Below are 23,356 nucleotides of genomic sequence, written 5' to 3'. Positions count from 1 at the left end.
AAGAGCAGAGACATCACACTGACAACAAAGGTCCGCATAGTGAAAGCAATGGTTTTCCCCATAGTCACCTATGGCTGCGAGAGCTGGACCATAAGGAAGGCTGAGCGAAGGAAGATAGATGCTTTTGAACTGTGGTGCTGGAGGAAAATTCTGAGAGTGCCTTGGACTGCAAGAAGATCAAACCAGTCCATACTCCAGGAAATAAAGCCAGACTGCTCACTTGAGGGAATGATATGAAAGGCAAAACTGAAGTACTTTGGCCACATCATGAGAAGACAGGATACCCTGGAGAAGATGGTGATGCTAGGGAAAGTGGAAAGCAAAAGGAAGAGGGGCCGACCAAGGGCAAGATGGATGGATGATATTCTGGAGGTGACGGACTCAACCTTGGGGGAGCTGGGGGTGGCGACGGCCGACAGGAAGCTCTGGCGTGGGCTGATCCATGAAGTCACGAAGAGTCGGAAGCAACTGACCGAATAAACAACAACAACAACATAGCTATTTAGGAGAAATTAAAGTGGAGGGGGAGAAAGAAGTTTGTGGAGGCTAATTGGATCCTTTGCTGTACTGAAGCTACTGCAGAAGCCAAAGGTTCCAGTTTGGGGCAGTGAAATCAGGTGCTGTGTGAAATACCAGTATTTCGCATGGAGCTCTTTCTTCCCTTCCATCTCCCTCTTCAAAATTTAATTGCAAGCAAGCTCACAACAGTGGGCATGTAAGAGCAGAAAAGTAGAGGGACAGAGGTTTTTTGCATCTCAGAAAAAAAAAACCACCAGAGATTAGGGATAGTGACCTCCTAATGGTCACCTTAAACATCTTCTGATTAGGATCTCTAATCCCCTGTGTGGCTTGCCAATTCTTACTTTTTATTTTAGTCTTTGAGAAAAGGAAACTTTATGTATGGCTAGCACAAAAGCCACTACACCTAACTGTCTGAAATTTGGCAGGTTCAGTCAGCTTCAGAGAGGCTGCCAGGTCCCAAATTCCATGCACTTATGTGGAAGCACAAAAAAATTATAGCTCTTTCCTTTGACAGTTTTTCTTGAAAATAGCAAATTTTACCTGTGACTAGCACAACAACCACTGCACCTAACTGTCTGAAATTTGGCAGATTCAATGAGCTCCATAGGGGCTACCAGGTCTCCATATTTCATGTATTTATCTTACAAACTAAAAATGTTATGGCCATTTCTATTTTCCAATGCAAGTCAATGGGAAAATGTAAAAAAAATGACAATTAGGACAGCTCAAAAGATCTGGGGCACAGCTCAAAAAAAATATCTGGGGCCCATGCCCAGGTGGGCCCTTTCCTAACAATGCCCCTACTTAATACCATCACAAACAGCCGCTGAAACAATCACAGCACTGCGCCACTTATTTGCAACCCATGGGTTGCCTAATACTATAGTCTCAGACAATGGGACTGTATTTACATCTGCTGAATTTAAAACATGTGCAGACAAGAACCTTATTCGAGCTGTCACCATTGCACCTTGTCATCCCCAAGCAAATGGCCAACCTGAACAGGACAACAAAAGATGCCCTAAAGCACAATGTAGGAGGAGACTGGCCAACACGCCTTGCCAGGTTTCTCTTTGCTCAACCTGTTACTCCTTGTACAACAACAGGAGTCAGTCCTGCAGAGTTACTTAAGGGGTGGCGTCTAAAAACTTGTCTTGACTATCTCCACCCAGACTTAGCTGAAGACTTACAAAGCAAACGGGAGGAAGTTCTGGGTGCTGCTTTCTCAGCTCCTACTCTTCATTCATTTGCCCCACAAGATCAGGTGTTTGCTAGGAACTATGGTGCTGGACTGAAGTGGGTTCCTTCCTCTATCTCTGAGGTCACTGGACCTGTGTCATACAAGGTCCAGTGTGCAGATGGGTCAGTGTGGCATCACCATGCTGACCAGCTGAGAAGGCGTTCTGGCCAGAGTAGGTTGTCATCAGCAGACGTAACTGCTGAAGATCTATCTGGAACTGATGAGTTTCTCTCATCAGCTGTTGAAGTACCAGAACCACTAAGCAATGGGAGCAATACTCTTTCCTTACCTACAGCAGTAACTGAAACGAAGTCATCTGAGTAATCTACATCTACTAGTCGACTGCAGAGACCATGCTGTGAAAGGGTTCCTCCTTGTTGGTTGAAAGACTATGATAGCTAAGGGGGAAGGAATGTGATGTATTCTAGGGGGTACTGTGCATACTGCTAAGCCCTCACTTCTGTGTGTGCTGAATAAAGAGCAGTTGTGTTTGAAGCTGATTCTTGCAGTCATTGCTACTATCAATACACCTTTTATAATTTGTTGCATAATTTAATTTAAAGGCTATGGGAAAGGAATGTTAGGATACCCATTACAAAACAGGGATGGTTTTGTATATACATTAAGTAGAAATCTGTAAAGTTTTCAGTGCATGAAATACAATTTAAATTGTTGGACTGGATATGCCTTTGGTCTGATCCTGCATGGCTCTTCATATGTTCTTTGCATGTGGTAGGACTTCCCAAAGGTACAGGCATCAAGTAATTAATATCCCAGTGCAAATCACAGCCATACTACTGGAGTAAATCCTTTATTGGTTTTATTCAATGCAACAGAGCTTAGTTTACCAAGAATATTAAAGTTACTAATTTTGAAACTGCAACAGTGCCACAATAAAACCAAAATAGAACAAGAATAAATAAAAGTTCAGTGCAGGACGTTTACAAATCAGCAAACCAGAAACAAACATTTAGGCTGCAGTCCTATGCATGTTTAGACAGAAAAACGTCCTGCAACTCCCAGCATGTGCCAGTCAGCATGCTTGGGAGGGGCATGCTGGAAGTTGTATGACTTTTTTTCCTGTCTGAACATATAGAAGATTGCACCCTTACACTACTGTTGTTAATTAAAATCTCCAGGAAATATGACTGTCTCGGCCTGGCCCCCAGACGGCCATCCCGAAAGATGGAGAAATTGGGCCGGTGCAGGGCTCCTGCCTCACACATCTCCTGCCCCAGGTGGTTTGGATCTGCAACCAGGCAATCCAGCATGAGGAACAAAGATCAGAGAGGTAAGCGAGGAGACAGTACCTGTTCCGATGTGGGGAAGCCCTGTGCTGTGCTCTGGGAATTACAGAACAATTTATGGCTACTCAGTGACACATAGGTGTGATTTACACACTTGAATTCCAATACGGAACACATGGTGAGCTTTGTGGCAGAATGTGGTGCCCAGACACTGTGTGACACTTTAAAGGTTAACTTAAGGCAGCACCAGCTTTTTCAGCCAAGAACCTCCCCTATCAGCTACACAAGAATCTCACAGGCCTCTTGGAGAATGCCTAGTTGTTGTTTTCCATCTCATATTCAAAAGAAGCAGCTCTGAGCAAGAAGGAATTCACGTAACTATTTGGCTTTCAAACCATGTAGACTCTTGGTTGAGGAGGGGCAAATGTTCCTGGAAGGGCTGGTTGGTTGCAGACCGGATGTGCAACTCAGCTTCCTATTTCAGTGGTGCAAGAGCTCACTAGGAAGACCCAACGGCTGAGTGTTTTCATTAATTGGGCTTCACCAAGGAGGCTGATCCGTCACCTCACCAAGAAGCCTGATCCTTCACCTCACCTAGATGTCGCTCTTCCCTCATCCCTGTCGCTTCTTTGACCACCACCACCACCACCACCCAGCCTCTGCTCTTCACTGTGAACAGCCTGGCAACCAAACTGCAAGGCTCTTGTGTCTCATTTAACAGATGGTAATGATTTTGGCATCACAGCTCTTGGGTTCAAATGGCTGCATCTTTTACACAAGAAACTCAGCATTAACGCTGACAGCAGCCAAAGCTCTTCTTGCAAATGTGAGCCCAAATCCTACTTGGCATGTACGGAAAGACTAATTGGAAACCTCACCCTGAATGTCTTTAAGGCTCCTCCTTTGATTACTTCACTGTTTATTCATTTCCCCAACACCTGAATTGTAGCAGAAATCAGAGTCAGAGAGACCACGGAGTAAAGAAAAATGAGTATTCTTTATTTAACGCGCGGGCTTAAGGCTGGAATCTTTTCCAAAGAGCCAAAAGCCCCAAGGCATAGCCACACATTACTTTTATAGAGATGATGACACACAAGCGACCCTTTCTCCCACCCCCTCTCCTGTGGTTTTACAGTTGGTACAGTTGTTTATAGTACAGGAAATGGGCCATAGGACATTCTATCTTGAGAACAAGGATACAGTCTTGCAGTAAGCAAAAAGGCAAAATCATGACTCTGTTGTGCAATTCGGCTTGCTGACAGGGGAAGTCTCTACATTGCTGTTCCTGCCAAACTATGCTAGCTCAGCAAGAACATGAGACCACTTAGTCTGACCCCGGACATGGCCACTTAGTCTGCTACATTCCCCCCTTAAATGCATAATTTTATTACAATTATAGCATTTCATTACACAAGTAGACATCTCGGTTGGCAAGGCATAACACAGGATTTTTATGGCAACTTTCTTATTTAATATCTTGTTGAGCTATTAAAGCATAGCGGGTGGCTGTTTTTGTGGCTGAGGCAATAAACAGATTGTTTAAGCAATGCACAAACCAGGGGATGCAGAGGCATAACAGTACCCCTACCACTGCTACTGGTAAAATCAGAACAAATAATGCTTTGAGCCAGCTGAGATCTGGAAGCCAAGAGGTCAACCAGTCGAGCCAATTATGTTGCTCTATTTTGATGTCAGCGACTATTTGGTGCAGTTTGTTGATCTGTTCATCTACAGCATTGCCATTATCAGTTAAGTTAAAGCAACAGAGCTTTTGGTGTGTCTCACAACTTAAATGATGAAGAAGGAAGAGGTAATCTATACCAGCTCTATTTTCTAGAACTGCACCTCTTAGATCACGCAACTCTTTATTTAACAATGACAATGCTCGTGAGGTGGCATTTATGCTTTTGGCTAAGCTGCAAGCTAACCGGTTGATCTCCAGACTATCAGCCAAGGCTAAACCTGGAACCCCAACCAGTGACATTGCTAAGGCCAATTTTTCTGAGTCAGAATATAACTGCACATGACTATTACAATTTTTAGTTAGTTGGAGTGCTCAAGGCTGCCGTCGACGGATTTTCTCGGGCCACAGGGGAAGAATTGGCACCAGTTCAATTGGCGGCTGAGGCAACATGGGTGGTTATTAGACAAGTTGGCAGGAATGAATGACCAAGTGCGGGAACCACATGTCTAAAACCATCTATGAGGCAAAAGTATGTGGGCATCATTAAAAGATATGTTTTGAATTTTATTACAGTGGAAGGGGGCCAGGGATAGCTTTATATTTTCTGGAAAATTTTTGACAATTAAGCATTCGTGCACACATAGTATTTGTTTCAGCAACGATGGGGGTACGTAAAGTAAATTCTGTAGGGGGTAGGATCTTTGCAACCACGCCCCAATTAGCATTTGGGGAATAAGTTAAACTTACACCATAAACTCTTAACAAGGTATCTTTTTGAATTTTCCTAGGATGTCTACAGACAGGTATTAGGCAAGAGCTAATAAGCCTGTTTACAGGTATATCTCTTGGCAAACAAAAATGTTTTATTCTCGTGATGTTAGCCAGGTGAAGCCAGTAATTATCAGCAAATCGCTGGGACAAACTTCTCTTTCTAGGGGCAGACCCCCCTTTTTGCACCTTATTAAGGAAACACAATGCAACACTACTAACACTACAACACGCATGTTTGATCTTCTTTGGGATCTGACCGTACGCCGGGCAGCTATTCACCTGGCAAGCTGCAGTAGGGTCTAGTCCCCTTCTTCAATTCTCCAGTTGCAGGTCTGACCGTACGCAGGGGGACAGTCTTCCGGTGTGTCTACAGTAAGGTCTAGCCTGAGTCTTCTTACTGCTTTTTCAGAATGATTTTTAAAGGATTTTCAGGATTTCTGTTTACAGTCTACTCTCCCCCTCTCGCTCTCTTGACTCGTGTCCAATGTATCCAGGGTTTAACTCCAGCTGCTTTCATAGCTGCGGGGGTGGAAAGTATGACAGTTTTCATTCCTCTCTATCTGGGAGTTAAAGGGTTATTTTTCCCTCTTTAACTCATACTTTAACTCTTGGTTGGAAAGGATAAACTTCTGTGATGGGAATGGCTTATTTTCTAAGACAAAGCGACGCTGGGCTTGAAGAACTTTGCTCAGTGTTTGGACTTCTTGTTTAAGGCTAACGTTTGCTTGCTCTTGATGCCACTCCAGTGTCAATCATGAAGTCACTGTCATGGCCCCTCTCAAGCTGTCTCTCTCTTCGCCCATTCTGGCCCCTTTGGTTTTCTCCTTTGTGTATTTGATTTATTTTATTTGGGCATTCATGCCACTAATGTCTATTTTGTCCACACTGGGCACACTGGTTCTTTTTTAAGAATCTTCTGCCTCTGCCGGGTCTTCTTCTTTTCTTCTTTCATCCACGTCTTCTTGGGCCTCTGGGTTGAGGGGGGTATACTGGCGATAGGCATTTGGAAGACACCCTAAGTACGCTCTGGGGCCTCGGTGGCACCTTGCAGCACTTTAGACACTTTGGTCATATTAACTGACTTCTTCATACCTGCCTTTACAGCTTTTAACAGCAGGGTTTGATACTGGGTGAGGCGCTCTAGCCCAACTTGTGTTTTGGGATTCCAGCGGGGGGGGGGGGTACTTACAAGGAGACTTTATTGGGTAACTTACAGCACACAGGCGTACCTAATGGTTAGATCAGACAGCTTCTCTGAACCACGAGCTACTGGGCTAAATGGATTTTATACCATACATGTTACCAATGAGGCAGCACAACACTAGCAAGCATTTTCAGCATAGGCTAGAAGTGTTTGGTTCTCAGGCACAGCTTCCTGTAAACAACTTCGCTTTCCAAAGTGCTTGATAACACTTTTATTTATTAGTATGGGAAGACAAATTTTTTCTCTTTCTTTTGCTTTCTTTTTCTTTGCTGATCTGCCTGTATTGCTGATCATGTTTCAAACTTTTTACATAAAACTTTCTGCTCCATGCACCAGCCTTGTCTCTTTATTTGTCTTTTTCAAGTTAAACTCACTTACTTAAACTTTTCTGCCTTACACTAGTCCCAATGACACACATTTGGGATAGGCTCTTCTTCTCCTTCTAGTTACATTTTCTTCATCTTAAAGAACTATTACATTATTGTCGCTACTTTACCCCAGGTAATAAGCTCCAGGCACAATCAGCTGCTTTTAATTTACCCTGGGGGCAACTATGGCTACGCTTCTTTTCTACAGATGTTTTTTTCTTTGCCTCTTGCCTTTTCTTTTTTCTTTTTTTTTCTTCTCTATCTGTCTTCTACTTTCTCTATTCCTTCTTTTCTACTTGCTTCTGTCTTTCTCTACTTGACTTTGTCTTTTCTCCTTGTCATCCATTGGGAACCACACTTAGTATCATTTGGAGTTGCAACTAACACTAATCTGCAAATATCACATATATTTTATGATATCTAAGAAATCATAAAATATACACAACAAACTTTTTCTGCAATTTAACACAATGAATGGAAAGCACTTTTAGCACGGTAAGGCATGATGGAGCAGATCCAGCAATTATACTGCTCTTCTGGCTGAAAGCTCAGGGCCCATTAAAATCAAGGGACAGGCATACCCACACACGCAAAGAGTTCTAGGTCACCATTTTTGCATCGGCAACTCTATGCTGCATGAGTTCTGGCAAAAGAAAATCTAAAAGTCATAGATCAAACTCAGCCTGCTGTACACCGAGCTGACTACAAACACAGACACACGGTCCACAGCGATGAGAGTTCAAGTTTATCAAAAGCTTCACAGCACTGTCCATGGCAAGTCTTTGACAATTTAAAATTTTAGTTCATGTGCAGAGTGTCTCTAAAAAGCCCAGATGATGATGGAGGCAAACAGAGAAGGCTCTGGGCAATGAAGATGCGATGTTTCCAGCAAAGGCTCTCCACTTTTGCATCAGTTTAAAAAGGGGAAGTGTGGCCCTACACCCCTTCTGACAGACAAGGGCCTTTAACTTTTTAGCAAGGCCTCTGTCTAAACAGAGCTGCACAGCTCAGCTCTCTAGCCATGACGCTTTAATTTGGGCAACTCCTCTGTAAATTTTATTTTACTTCTCTCAGGTTCTCACAGACATTTTAAAAACTTACTCTTTTTTTTTCTCTTCTAACCTGGTACACAAAAGCACTAAAACACTGAGTGCTGAAACTCAGGATGCTGGGGGGTGATGGGCATCGCCTTATACTTGCATTTTTTTTCAGGCAGCCATTAATCTTCTTCGGGGAGGCGGTGGGGTGATTCGCAGGACTTCAAAGGCAAGCTTCCCAGTTTGTTTGTATTTGTAAATCCCAAGCTTAAAACAGGACACGATGAGGTACAGGGCAGCCAAATCTTTGCTTTGGCACGGGCAACAAATAACTCAGGTTAGCTTTCTTCGCTGGGGTCTCAAACAGGAAAACAGTCTTAATTTAAAGTTGTAACATCACTGACAGCGTCAGCCAGCCAGCTACACAGATGTCACTGTTTTTCAAGACAGTTACTCCAATATCTTTTCTTCTCAATCAGGTTGGGTCTCCCAGCTTACACAGTTTATTGCAGCTTCCAGGAGCATGGTAGTAGCGTAATTTTGGCTTGGCCAGGAACATGCTGTCTGGTTTCTCGGTCTCTTCAGCACACACACTCAGGCAGTTTAACACTGGACACTCAAATCAGTGAGATTTCTTCATTGCAGGGAATCCCACGGCAAAAGCTTAATGGTTACGCTCTTCAGAAATCATATAGCTGATGGTCTACAGGCTCTATGAAATTCTAGGACAGTTCAAAGCTAAACACGGCTACCTTGACAGAGATCTTCATCATGGTCTCTCCGCTTCATTCTGCCTTGGGACCGTCCTATGGGCATGGCACACTTTCCACTCGAAGAGGGGTCTAGCCTGTGCCCTGGGGGCTGATTCTTCACCTTTATTTCATTTTGCGCCTTCATCTTCTGGGTCTTCATTTTCAGTTTCCATTTCTTAGGGATTTCATCTCAATTAGGCGAGGTGATGATGTTGCACAACTTAGAATGTTGTGGGCAATTCTCCTGCTGCCCTCCCGGCGCACTAGGCTAATGGTTACTTTTTCAGCCTCACACTCCCACGCTTCGTCAAAAGCCAGGCTGTCTTGCAACATTTCTCTGATTAACAGCCTCAGATCTTGTTCTTTTTTTCTCTCTCAGCTCGACCTTGAGCTTTTTTGCTATTCCCTCTCTCTATTCTGAATCCTTTTTAAAAAATCTTTTTCCTTTTTTTTTTTTTTTAACATACATCTCAAGGGGGTGCAAGTCTTGCTTCCCCCACCTCCCATAGCCTCTCTCCTAAGATAAAGACAGACACAAGGAGGGAAAGGGGATTGGTCAGTGAGTAAGGGGTCTCACTGGCAGACACAAAAGGAATTTCACACCACGCACTTTGCTACTGGCCTGGGCACCCGGACGGTCAACGGTATGCATCGGAAACCGCAGTAGCCACTCACACAATCATTAATCTCTCCACTGCATCCATATGTCCCTGCCACCCACTTTCTCCACTTTTCACCAAAGCAGAAAGCGGCTTCCCCAGCTTCCTCAGCTTCCTACTGAGTACTGGCATGCTGGGTACTGGCGCCCGCTCGGGGGTGTGATCAGGCCCCCCTTCTACTCGCAAGGAGTAGGTTCTTTTCGTATACGTATACTAACACTGACCTTCTTCGTAAGGCAGGGCCCTCTTTTTTTCTGCCCAGTGGCCTTTCTCCCTAAAGGCGGGGCCCACTTTTACTCCATACTTGCCTTACTCCTGAAGGCTTCCAATGTGGGTTTCAACTCAATTGCAGCTGCGATACAGGCAGGGCTCAAGTTCCTTCCTCCGCTTCCCAAGGTTCTCTTGCTGCTCGCTGCCGTTTGGGCGATCCCGGCGCAGGCTCCCTCCCGTTTACCCGACAAAAAGGTCGGTGGCGCCAAGAAAGGGAGGTGTGCGCCGAGCTCTCCCTCCCGGTGCGGCGATAAAGAGCAGGCAACTGCCACCTCTCTGTCTCAGAGCCTGCCACATCCGAGTCACAGCACTATTTATGTAGCAGAAATCAGAGTCGGAGAGACCACGGAGTAAAGAAAAATGAGTATTCTTTATTTAACACGCGGGCTTAAGGCTGGAATCTTTTCCAAAGAGCCAAAAGCCCCGAGGCATAGCCACACATTACTTTTATAGAGATGATGACACACAAGTGACCCTTTCTCCCACCCCCTCTCCTGTGGTTTTACAGTTGGTACAGTTGTTTATAGTACAGGAAATGGGCCATAGGACATTCTATCTTGAGAACAAGGATACAGTCTTGCAGTAAGCAAAAAGGCAAAATCATGACTGTGTTGTGCAATTTGGCTTGCTGACAGGGGAAGTCTCTACATTGCTGTTTCTGCCAAACTATGCTAGCTCAGCAAGAACATGAGACCACTTAGTCTGACCCCTGACATGGCCACTTAGTCTGCTACAGAATAATACATTCTGATGTAGAACAGAATACTGCATAATACTACATGATACTTCCTGATGTACCACAGAATACTTCCAAGGTGAGGCTAATTTAAAATATATTTGGCCCACCATCATGACTTGACTTTTCGAAAAGCTCAGAATTGTTTCATATGCCTTAGCATATTTAGGACTTTTAAGGTTTGAACTGGAATAAAGCTACCTGACAGAAAAATTGCCCTTAACCTCAGGACTGCTTCAGGTGAGATATTATGGTATCCATGTACAAAACACATTTGTTTATTTATTCATTTATTTGCAAGTTGTTTCCAAGAGGAGCTCAGAGCAGACGACAATATTACCAAAACAAGTATCGGTAAAGCAAACACAAAATTTGACTATTACAATAAAACAATTTAAAATACGACAATAATTATCTAACCCCAAAACACAAAACCAACCTATGCTCAAGGGGCGCATAACATTTATTTATTTATATTATTTATTTAAAACATATCACAATGAGGGTGCAATCCTATGCATGTTTAGATAGTCCCCACAACTCCCAGCGTTGCCCAGCTAACCATGAGCAAGACAATATGATTGGGAGATCACAACAGATTGGAAATTGGGAAATAAGTAAAATGGACATAATTTGATCATTGATTACAGATGGGCAAATATTGTCTAGCTATGATAGCAGCTAAAATCCAGCTGGCTGGTATCCTTCCCTGGTTTCAATATTTACAAATAAGGAGTTTTTGAATGTATTTACTGGGGCCCAACTATCCTTTTCAAAAGCTGACAAATCTGGAAACAATAACAACCAGTGATGAATCTAAAGAGTGATTGGCAAACGTTTATAATTTCCTGCATAATTGAATTTAAAGCCTCTGGGAATGGGAAGTTGGGATACCCATTACAAAGCAGGGATGGTTTCATGTATCCATTAAGTATAAATCTGTAAGCTTTTCAGTTCATGATATACAATATAAATTGTTGGACTGGATATGCCTTTGGTCTGATCCAGCATAGCTCTTCATATGTTCTTCACATGTGGTAGGACTTCCCAAAGGTACAGGCATCAAATAATTAATAAATAACGCAATGCAAATCACAGCCCATACAACTGGAGTAGATCCTTTATTGGTTTTATTCAATGCAACAAAGCTTAGTTTACCAAGAATATTAAAGTTACTAATTTTGAAACTGTTAATTGCTGCTACAATAGGAAGACATTGGAGAACAAAACTCAATCTCCTACAACCATGGAATGGCTGCCAAAAGATAATGTGATAAGACTGCTCTTAAAGAAGCCCTCCTTGGATCCTCAAGTTCTGAACAACTTTCGCCCAGTCTCAAATCTGCCATTTTTGGGCAAGGTGATTGAGCAGGTGGTAGTGATGCAGTTGAAGGCACACTTGGAAGAAACTGATTATCTAGACCCATTTCAGTCGGGCTTCAGGCTTGGGCATGGGACAGAAACGGCCTTGGTTGCCTTGGCAGATGATATGAGGAGGGCTCTGGATAGGGGTGAATGCTCCTTCCTTGTTCTCCTCGACCTCTCAGTGGCTTTTGATACCATTGACCACGGTATCCTCCTGGACCGCCTGGAGGGGTTGGGCACTGGAGACAACGTATTGCGGTGGTTCCGGTCCTTCCTCTCCAGCAGGTACCAGAGAGTAGCACTGGGAGAGGAGGTTTCGGACCCGTGGCCACTCACTTGTGGGGTGCCACAGCGTTCCATCCTCTCCCCGATGCTATTTAACATCTATGTGAAGCCGCTGGGGGCTATCATCAGGAGGTTTGGGGTGTGGTGTCATCAATATGCAGATGACATGCAGCTCTACCTCTCGTTCAAATCTTCACCAAGGTTGGCCGTAGAATCCCTGTCCAAATGTCTGGAGACGGTGAGTGGCTGGATGGGGAGGAATAAGCTGAAGCTGAACCCTGACAGGACCGAGGTAGTTTTGGTGGGAGACAAGAGGAGGCTGGGGGATGTTGCCCTGGTGTTGAATGGGGTATGGCTACCCTTGAAAGACCAGGTCCGCAGCCTGGGGGTCATTTTGGACTCCCAGCTGTCCATGGAGGCTCAGGTGTCAGCTGTAAGCTGGACAGCGCTGTATCAACTCCATCTGATACGGCAGCTGCGCCCCTTCCTTCCCGACTATCTGCTCCCATCGGTAGTACATGCCCTGGTCTCCTCTCGTTTAGACTACTGTAATGCGCTCTACGTGGGGTTACCCTTGAAGACAGTTCGGAAGCTGCAGCTGGTGCAGAACGCGGCGGCTCATCTGATTAAAGGCAGCCGCCAGCGAGATCACATCACTCCAGTGCTGAAGGAGTTGCACTGCTTACCCGTTGTTTTCCGGGCCAAATTCAAGGTGTTGGTTTTGACCTTTAAAACCCTATATGGTTCCGGCCCAGCCTATCTTAAGGAGCGCCTCCAGCAACACTAGACAGGCCGCTTAACAAGATCAGCCTCGGATGGCCTTCTCTCTGTCCCATCTGCCAGGACAGCTAGACTGGTGGGGACGAGGGAGAGGGCCTTTTCTGTGGTGGCCCCCACTCTGTGGAACTCCCTCCCTAGGGAACTCCACCATGCCCCCTCTTTAGTGAGCTTCCACCGGGCATTAAAAACATGGTTGTTCAGGCAGGCATTTGGGGTGGGTTAGGGTATTTTAGAAAAATGTTTTTACTGTAGAATTTTATTGTTTTAAACTGTTTTATTGTATGCTGTACATCGCCCAGAGTGGCTGGGTGACCAGCCAGTTGGGCAATTAATAAATTTAATAATAAATAAATAAATAAAATGGAGGAAGGAGAGAGTTTATCACACAGATACTGTAGCAGATGAATGGATATATATTGTAATGTTTGGGTATGTGTTTTGTGGCCATGTCAGACTGGATTTTTTGTGTTAAAATATTTCTATTTATACTTCTGTATACTATACCTCTGGGTCTATGTACCATCTTGTATCGGATTTTTTAAAAATTGATTGGAATTCGCATTCTCCCCCCCCCCCCATTTCATTTATTCTTAAAAACAAAAGTTCTGGTTGATTACTTTTTTTCAAAATAAAACAGAGTTATCTCAGTGCCTCCTTCGCAACTCAAACCAATCGATTTATGTGGCTCAGACGAAGTGCTTAGGAACCAACCCGGGAAAGAAGCAGATTCAAAGCAGCATGTCTCTTTGCTGCCTTTAGACTGACTGAAGAAAGTGAAGCTCTTCAATTCCTCAGTTTTTTCATACAGACCCATAATACTCTGCTCCTAAGAAAGACAAATACACAAAGGTTTTGGCAGGAAGAAATGTTGTATCGTATTGTTAGTGGATACCCAAGTGTTGCAAGAGAGGGAACCCTGACTATTGCCTATAAGTATATATTAATTCACATAAAGATAAACATAAACACATTTAAAGTTTTCTGGAGTTCAAAGTTTAAATTATGTGTGTGCGATTTACAAACAAGTTACACAAATTCTGTCCCCTGTCGGGAAAGTGGCATTTAATTGCGCCTTACCTTTCTTTGTTATTATTTTAAAGTCTCTATCAAAATAGCACCATTTCACTATTAAAAAAGGAAATCCAGTAACTAAGCTCTCCCTGTGCCAGCACTGCAGGGAACAGAGGCTGAATAATTAAGAAGCAATTGAGGCCATGTCCACTGGTTGCATTGAACAGGAAGGAAGAAAAGTGCCTGGACCCGCTAACAGGAAGCTTTTTAATTCAACTGATTTTCTGATCGATATAGGCTGCAATCTACATTTCCTGGAAGGCAGGCTGAGTGGCTACAGGAAGCGTGCTGTCCTAGCAAAGAAAAAACGGTTAGCAAGGAAATGAGCTGAGGCTAGAATCCAAGTAAAGTCCTACTTAGACAAGACCCAGTGAAATGAATGGAACTTACATTAGTCACGACTAAGGGCGCAATCCTGTGGGCACTACACAGTGGCTAGACAACCATAGTATTGGTTAGTTTATCAGAACTGATCTCGGAGCCCACACTCCAAGGTTGGTTCCCGGAGAACCATCTCCCTGCCCCCTCCCGCACTGCCTCATTGGCAGCGCAGATCATCCCCGGGCTCCAGACTCGTATGAGCAGTGCAGAGCGGGGCAAAAGGGGGCATTCCTAGGGGCAGGGAGTGCAGAAGTGCCGGTACGATGCCTCCCCACCCTGCACTCTGACATTCTGCGGCTAGACAACCAAAATCAGCCATCTAGCCATGAACGCAGTATTGCTGGTGTGCTGAGGAGAGGATCCCCACCGTGCTCTTCCCATGGTGCATTGGGTAGGCAGACACCTCTGAGTTCAGAGGCGGTCCCCTATCCTGATAGGATTGCTCCCTAAATTAAGTCCTATTCATTTCAATGGGTCTACTCTATGTAGGATTTTACTTGGATTCTACCCAAAGTCTCAGTATTCAATTTACCCGTAGAGAGAATATCTATCTCTTTGGTCCAGATTACAGAAGCATGAATGAGTGTGTCTGTGTGTTTAGTAGAGGTGTGCACTGACCACAATATTCAACTTAGACCCCATTTCGGTGCTTCAGGAAATGCTCTGATTCTGCTCAGATGAATTTGGAGGCCATCCACTTCACCTGTGCATCAGATTCAACTGAAGCTGATTCACAAACCAGGATCTGAGTGGAGATTCGGTTTGGCCGTCAGCTGAATCTGATGCACCTCCATAGAGTTTAGCATAGAATATAAACCATCTTCATCCGTTTCTTAGGGAATCAAAAGAGACACTGAACCCCAAATGAAACTCACCACTATCTTTAGCTGAGGTTGACCATCGGCTTCCACACAGGAGAAGACATTTTCCCCATCTGCGAGGCCCATAAAGATGGGATATGTATGCTTCTCTTTTTGTTCAATGCCCCTGTTGGGGATCATAGCTACTAACTCCCCTGGAGGCAAACAACAGGGGAGAAACAGGGTCAGTGGTACAAGAGATAGAGAGAAACATCTTTGTTTGGGACAGAAGTCTTGGATGAGAAGCCAAACTGGATGCAAGATTGCCAATAAAATTCAAAGCGACTGAAATATCCCAACACAGTAAATGCAAGTCTACATATAGGAGCTCAATGACTTACATACAGCAGCTCAGGTCTACATACAGGAGTTCAGTACCAAACCTGGTGACAGTGCACACCTTTCTGTGCATGTGTGCTCTACCACTGAGCTACAGCCCATTCACTGGCATGTGTGGGCAGTGTCATGCCCCTGCTAGAAGGCTCCTCGGAGGAGGAAGAGCTGGAGGACAAGGAACCACCCACCATCAGCAATACCCAGCATCTACCAGGAGACTCATGTACCTACTTCTGGATTGAACTCTGACTCTCCTTCTGCCTGCTCCTTGTCTGCTGTGTTGCCTTGGGACATTTATTGCCTGTTACCTGGACCTTTGAGACCTTTGTGCTGACCACCTTGGAACTCTTGGACCCTTGAACGTGCAACTGGTAGGTTCAGACTCGGGAAATGTCACAATGAGGGGGGTTAGGGTGAAGAGGGCACCGTTATCCTCCACCCCTTGCAATAATCCCTGTAATGCCAGTTTTTATTTTAACAAAGTCTGGCCCTCTTGCAGGTATCATTCTGCCCAGTCATTTCGTGAGAAACTAGCTTGCTTGTACCTTTCTGTGTTTTTAGACAATAAATGAAGTCATAATAACATTCAGAAAAGCAGAGCTAACCAATCAGACAAAAAGAAGGCTTTAGGGACACGCCCATTTTCTGGAGAAGAAATGTTGTGGTTCATTTTTAACAAATGTTTGGGCCTTCCCTGGTGGAGAAGTGATTGCTGCCACATAGAAACCAATTCAGAAATCCAGGATTTCAGTCTAGCTGTGATTCAGCTGAAGTGTGATTGGGCTCTACCCCAAAACAAAAAGGAGCAGCAAAGAGAAGGCTTCATGATATTTCTAACTCAAGTTTTATTGTGTCCCCCAAATGTTATTTTTTTAATGTATACATTACTCCATAATTATGATGTTCATGCTGCCCGAGGCAGGACTATGGCTCAGGGACTGTGGGTTACCCCATCCCTGCAAAGTATTGTTATACTCATTTTGCTGGGGGTTAGAGTAGTGTATGACAACCCAGCTGTGTAGGCTACTGTGGTTATCCAGTCTTCCAGCATTTTTTCCTTTTCTTTTCTTTAGGAAAAGGCATGGTAGGGGAATTACGCTGACAGCAGCAGCAGTGTGATTAATTAAGGCGCCGAGAGGATGCAGAGAGCCAGGGAAGGAACTGAGGGTTTTAACTGCAGTGGAAACAGCCTATAGACAATAGGTCTATCTATTAAGAAACAATGGATGGAAAGGCCGGGTGTACAAGTTTCATAGAGGGCAGGTCTACCCAGCTTGGTAGAGCAGGTACGTCGGCCACTCAGGAACCAGATCAACCAGAACTGCTACATCTGTTACCTGGCATTAGTAATTACCAAACGGTAAAGTAGAGCAGCATTTCCAGTGTCTCCTGAAGAACATGTGGCTGACTCAGGTGCTTCCGAACACCTAGGTATCCACCTCCAGAACTTGCATGTGTTTAGTCAGTGACTGGGAATGAGGGGGAGGGGTGAGACATGAATATAAGAGGTGCTACCTGGTGAGTTGGAATTCCGTGGGGCTGCTACCAGCTCTTTGTTCAGCAGGAAGAGGAACTTCTGGTTAATATCCCAAATTCTGAAGAGGCGGGGAGTTGTTTCAGTTTCGAGCACAATGGTATCTGGAAAAGGCATTGGAGGGGATGGGTAGACAGATATAAATCTATTATAAACACTCACATGAGGGGAAAAGACTGCTATGAAAGAAGGAATGAATAACTTGTTTGGCACTGAACAGCAGCTTATGATTTTACCATTGGTTACGTTCTACTTTCGTGTTTTGCATGAGGAGTTAGCATGCAGTAGCAAACACCTTGGTTGGCATGGCACACTCCATGCCATGATTTGGGCAGTTTCTGGTGTCTGTCTGAAACAGAAGTGTTGAACCTTAGGGCTGTGGGACCAATTTCACCCATTCAGGGTTCTCCAGATGGCCACGCTCTCTTCCCCGGCCCACCCCCTTTTTCCTGACCACTAATCACTTTGTTGTTTCCCAGAATAAAGTGAATTCATTGGGGGAAATAGTGTTTTCTTTCACTTTTTTAAAAAAATAATTCTGCATTTTTCCTGTTCTAAATAAAGTGCTGTCTAAAACCAAAGTGAAACTGTAGGGCTACAGGGTGTTCTAAAGAACCCATAAACAATCATGAGTAGGAATGACAAGAACACATTAAAAGCCTCATTTAGAAAAGCTCGAAATCACTCTGTAAAAGCCACCATGTTTGGGGCATTACAGAAACTCCCCGCAGACAATGAAAACACCCTGCTAAGGAAAGAACTAGAATGGATATTAAGGCTGAAAACTTTGACCCCTTATTGAAGAGCTGGATTTTCTTCCCTTCTTCTAAAGTACAGAGTTCTTTGGATACTCCCTAGGAGTGTGGTGCACATCCAGAAATGAAAGACCTTGAGTTTAATCAGTGCAATTATGGGAACATCTGAGATGGGTTAAGCAACTGTACATAAACTGCTGCTTGCTAATCATGTCACTGGTCACAGAATTTAATTTTGGAGACCAAAACATTTCAGAGATCTCTGCACACGACATTTAAAGAATTTAAGTAAGTATGCATAAGCACAGTTGCAATATGTATATGAAATTTCATATTTAAAATGTTTAGTTTATAAATGCAAACCAATGTGTTGTCTGCTTTTTGAAGACAGCCCAGAAATATGTGGTCCAGGGCCAAAAGATATTGGGGCTACTCTGACGGGAAAAAACTCTATTTTTTACATCCTAGGACTTTGTCTCTCCTTTTCACCAACAAATAGAAAAGTAAGGAGTTGTTTTTTACCTGGTAATATCTTTGGAAATTCGTGGAATAAATCTTCCATTTCCTGGTCCACAGTCTTCTTGGGCAGTTTCATCATTCCAGCTTCTCCCACAGCCTCCTTCCCCTCCCCTCCAAAGCTTTGATTAAAGTTTCTTCTTCTTTCTTCTTTCTTCTTTATTATATTTATATCCCACCTTTTTTCCATTGTGGAACTCAAGGTGGCTACGTGCGGTTCCCAGGTGGTCTCCCCTCCAAGCACTGACCAGACCCAGACCTGCTTAGCTTCAGCAAGGTGGCTGCCTCAGGTGCCTTCAGACCATGCCCTACAACCAGTTCCAGGTATTGGCTGTTTCTACTGCAGTCACAGCTATTAAAAGAGAGGTACACCTTAGAAACTCTTGAGTGACAAGCATGTGAAGCCATCCAAACACAGACAGTAATGGAGGAGGTCCATGGTCTGTCCCATGCCCTATATTGCAGGCTCAGCACAAGCAACCAAGAGGGTTGGGGTATTAGTGGAGGAATACAGAGCAAATGGTCTGATAGAGGCAGACAGAAACGGGGGAGTTTTTTTAAAGAGTTGCCCTCACTTAGAGTTGAGAAAAGGCAAGGATAACCCCCCACACATGAGGAGTTAAGAAGAAGGTAGAATGAGGGGCAGTGCTAGAGGTGGACCTGGAAGGAGAAGAAGGGGAATTAAAGCTGCAGATCACACCATCAACATTTTTCTTAGGCCAGGAAAAATGCCCATGGTCAGTTCTGAATGATCTAACTGTCACTGAAGAACGAGAAAAGGCAATGAAGTCTGACTCTTGTGGTGAAGGAAGTTCTTGCCTGCAAAAACTCCTGTTTATGTAAATTCATCTTACAACTATCTTTGTCTTCTGTGCTGTAATGGACTAATACAGCTGCTCCCCTGGAGCCCGCCCCAAGCCATACCAACTCCATTCTCATCATCTCTGTCCCTGCATACCTCATATCAAGTTCTGTGTCATCAGGTTCATACCTAGACTGGACACAGCTTCTTTCCTGATGGAAACACCTGTGCCTGTCACTTCTCCCAGAAATTCAACAAGCTCAGTTTTCTCCTTTTCAGGGGAAAACGATGTCTGCTTGATAGTTCTCTGTTACACAGCCATTAAGATGTATTTGAAAGGAAAGGAGCTGGTCACCATCTTCAGTGTCCCTCATCACACTGGAATAAGCAGTAGGCATTCACTGAGGGGGGGGGTTCCCCAAGAACAAATCAAAACATGAAAAAAATCCAGAAAAATCCAACCCAAAACAAAAACCAATACGACTCAAAACAATACATACTCAATACCAACTCCATCTTCATCATCTTTCCCTACATATCTTATTTCAGTCTCTGGGTTGTTTCATACCAAGATGGGTTGTGGGTTGTTTCCTGATGGAAACACCTGTGCCTGTCATTTCTGCCAGAAATTCAACAAGCCCAATTTTCTCCATTTTTGCAACCCCATTTCAGGGGGAAACAGTGTCTGCTTGATCATTCTCCATTACACAGCCATTAAGAGATATTTGACAGGAAAGGAGCTGGCCACCATCTTTAGTGTCCCTGATTACACTGGAATAAGCAGTCGGCATTCGCTGAGGGGGGGGGGGGTTCTCCCAAGAACAAACCACAATGTGGAAAAAAATCCAGAAAAAATCCAACCCAAAACAAAGACCAATACAACTCAAAACAATACATACTCAATACAGTCACTTTCTCCACTCAATACAGTTACTCTCTCCACATATATAGAAACATTTGTCAGTACAAGAGTGAAAACACACAATGCATTTCAAAATATATCAATACACTGGTGAAAATACACAATAGATGTATCAGTGAATACAAAAGTAAGATTAGGACAAAGACTCACGATGCCCCATTAACATCACTGTTTCTTTTGGGGGCATAAATCATTCACCTGAGGATCTATTTTTGCTATTGAACAGGTGCAATAGCCTGGTCCAAAAAAAGCTAGCTGAAAATGATCTTTAAAAACAGAAGCAGAACTGGAGGGTGACACCGTCATCTAAAGAACCAGTAAACAACCGTGAGTGGGAATGACAAGCGCAAAATAAATGCCTCATGGAGAAAAGCTCAAAGACTCTGCATCGTTGAAACTGAACTTTGCCAGTACTCCGTAGTAACTGGAGTCAGAGACATGAGTTTCTATTCTGTATTTTCAGGTATGTATTGATGTAGTCTGATGAGTAAATGCACTGTGTATTTTCTTATATCAATATACGTTTCTATAGATTGAGTGGATAAGTAAGCCTGTTGTGTACGTATCTTGGGTCTTTGTTCTGGGTTGAATTGTTTTTGACTGAAGAAAGCAATTCACTAGATGTAGAGAACCTCTCCTCAGCTTTGGTAGCACATATAGCACCCCTTCTGAAATCTGATATGACGGATGGTAAAAATGTTGGATCATTTAAAAAAAATGGATAGGTGGTTAAAAAAATATATTTTAAATAAGTATGTGAGGGCTTTTTCATATCAACATCAACCAATCCAAAAGCCAAAGTTAGAACAGGGTGGAGGACCTAAGAATTGTATTGAGAAGGAATCACCTAGGGAAAGTCAGCTAAGAAAGCACACTGAAAAAAACTGAATCAAATGCCAAAATAAACCCAGTATTTGGAGAACAGGCTGCAGTGTGCATTCCAAGAGAAGCTGGAGGTGGGGGCGAGGATCAACATGTATACTGATTAGCCACATAATGAAACGATGTAAAGTAGAATGGCTGGCATTGGATCTCCAAATGCTTTTTTTTTTTTTTTTCCTGCTGCAGAACAAATACCAGTTTCGCAGAGGTTAGGAAGAACATTTATTAACACAGCAATTTTATGCATATTTCAAATAAATATTTTTTTTGTATCAAGGCCAACCCATCCAAAATTTCTTTGTCAGAACTCCCTGTCCGCCAGTACCTGTTATATCAGGTACCAATACTGTGCCTCTACATTTTTTTTTCATCCTACAGAATAAATGCAGTTTTGCAGAGGTAAGGAAGAAGGATTTATTAGGGCATTTATGTCTGGTCTTTCAAATTAAAATGCACAAGGTAGCTTACAACAATAAATTCATAAAAGCAACAATACCACAATAAAACCAAAATAGAACAAGAATAAATGAGTGTTCAGTGCAGGACATTTACAAATCAGCAAACCACAAACAAACATTTCGGGCGCAGTCCCATCCATGTTTAGACAGAAAAACGTCCTGCAACTCCCAGCATGTCCCAGCCAGCATGCTTGGCTGGGTGAAATGCATAGGGAATTGCACCCTTACACTATCGTTGTTAATAAAAATATCCGGGAAATACGACTGTCTCGGCCTGGCACCCAAACGGCCATCCTGAAAGATGGAGAAATTGGGCAGGTGCAGGGCTCCTGCCTCACACATCTCCTGCCTCAGGTGGTTTGGCCCCGCAAGCAGGCAATCCAACTCGAGGAACAAAGATCAGAGAGGTAAGCGAGGAGACAGTACCTGTTCCGATGTGGGGAAGTCCTGTGCTTTGGGCAGAGGTTCCTTCTCTGTGCTCTGCTCGGGAAATTACAAAACAATTTTTGGCTACTCAGTGACACGTGGGTGTGATTTACATGCTTGAAGTTAATTCCAATACGGAACACATGGGTGAGCCTTGTGGCAGAATGTGGTGTCTAGAAAGGGTGTGACACTTTAAAGGCTAACTAGAGGCAGCACCAGCTTTTTCAGCCAAGAGCCTCCTCTATCAACTACACGAGAATCTCACAGGCCTCTTGGAGAATGCCTAGTTGTTGTTTTCCATCTCATATTCAAAAGAAGCAGCTCTGAGCAAGGAGGAATTCACACAACCATTTGGCTTTCAAACCATGTAGACTCTTGGTTGGGGAGGGGACAAATGTCCTGCATGGGCTGGTTGGTTGCAGACCGGATGTGCAACTCCCCTTCACACTTCAGTGGTGCAAGAGCTCACTAGGAAGACCCCACGGCTGAGTGTTTTCATTAATTGGGCTTCACCAAGAAGCCTGATCCTTCACCTCACCTAGAAGTCACTCTTCCCTCATCCCTGTCGCTTCACCATCACCCAGGCTCTGCTATTCACTGCGAACAGCCACTGCTAACCTCTCTTGAGAGAAACTATTCAAGCTCTTGCAAACATTTTCCGAGACCATGCGCTCCCTTTAATGTATGCGTTTGGGGTTGTGCGTGGGGCATATTCGAGCGATTTGCGAACACAAATGAAATTCTCGTATGTGCCTTGTCCTGAAGACTGATCAGCAAAAGAATTTTGATATGCTGCCATCTAGTGAATTCATACAATTTTGTTGTTTTTAATATATCTATAAAATCTCAATAAAATAAATCTCTTATCAAGAGGGGGTGTTACAAAGTATGAATGTAACATGCATCGGTGACAAGAATTTGGTGTATTTTATGTGAGATTTGTTATAATCCGTGTGTGCTAACAGTACATGCAAACCAATTACTTCTATACATGCTATGAGCTAACTTTAAGTGCAAAAATGTGTTCTTGGAACTCAGACAATGGAGTTTGTCGCAAGTGGATTGCTTAGTTCACGGGAGTAAAAACCTCTTTATCTCAAGGGGGGAGGGACCTTCATGAGGGCACTTCCGAAGATAGCTGCAAACCTGGCCGTATTAGGTAGCAGACCTCCTGCGGTTATGCACAGGAGTTATGACTGAGTCCGAAGCTCCTGGTTAAGTCCAGCTGCAGAAAGATTCCTTTAAAATAAGAAACTAGAGCTAATGTTGAGTAGAATCTTATAAACAGTATGATTTTGGCTTGGTTGAGCAGAGAGATCCTGGAAGAACGAGACGCCTACAAACTATGCCTACCAACCATGCTTGCCAGACAGTTGAATATAAGATCTCAGTGATAACTGTTTTGTTGGTTAAGAGGAATAGAACTTTAATTTTAATAAGAAATGTGCTAGCCACTATTTCTATTGTGCTTTTAAATATCCTAACTGTATTAT

General features: G+C 43.7%; 1 protein-coding gene across 1 annotated transcript; it reads right to left on the bottom strand.

Moving 5' to 3' along the window:
- Positions 1 to 10,763: 10,763 nt before the first annotated feature.
- LOC146340587 (interleukin-36 alpha-like) lies at positions 10,764 to 21,912 on the bottom strand. The gene is made up of 6 exons (XM_084808166.1): positions 21,864 to 21,912; positions 18,380 to 18,725; positions 17,084 to 17,206; positions 15,248 to 15,387; positions 13,538 to 13,746; positions 10,764 to 12,386 (listed from the first exon to the last, which is right to left on the bottom strand). Exons 2-6 carry the CDS (start codon positions 18,561 to 18,563, stop codon positions 12,326 to 12,328), a joined length of 717 nt encoding a protein of 238 aa, XP_084664292.1. The 5' UTR covers positions 18,564 to 18,725; positions 21,864 to 21,912; the 3' UTR covers positions 10,764 to 12,325.
- Positions 21,913 to 23,356: the final 1,444 nt, after the last annotated feature.

This window comes from Heloderma suspectum, chromosome 6 (assembly GCF_057233095.1).
Source record: "Heloderma suspectum isolate Gila_16-S chromosome 6, 16-S_ref, whole genome shotgun sequence".
In the NCBI taxonomy this organism is placed as follows: domain Eukaryota; kingdom Metazoa; phylum Chordata; class Lepidosauria; order Squamata; family Helodermatidae; genus Heloderma; species Heloderma suspectum.
This window is presented reverse-complemented; position numbering and strand designations above follow the sequence as displayed.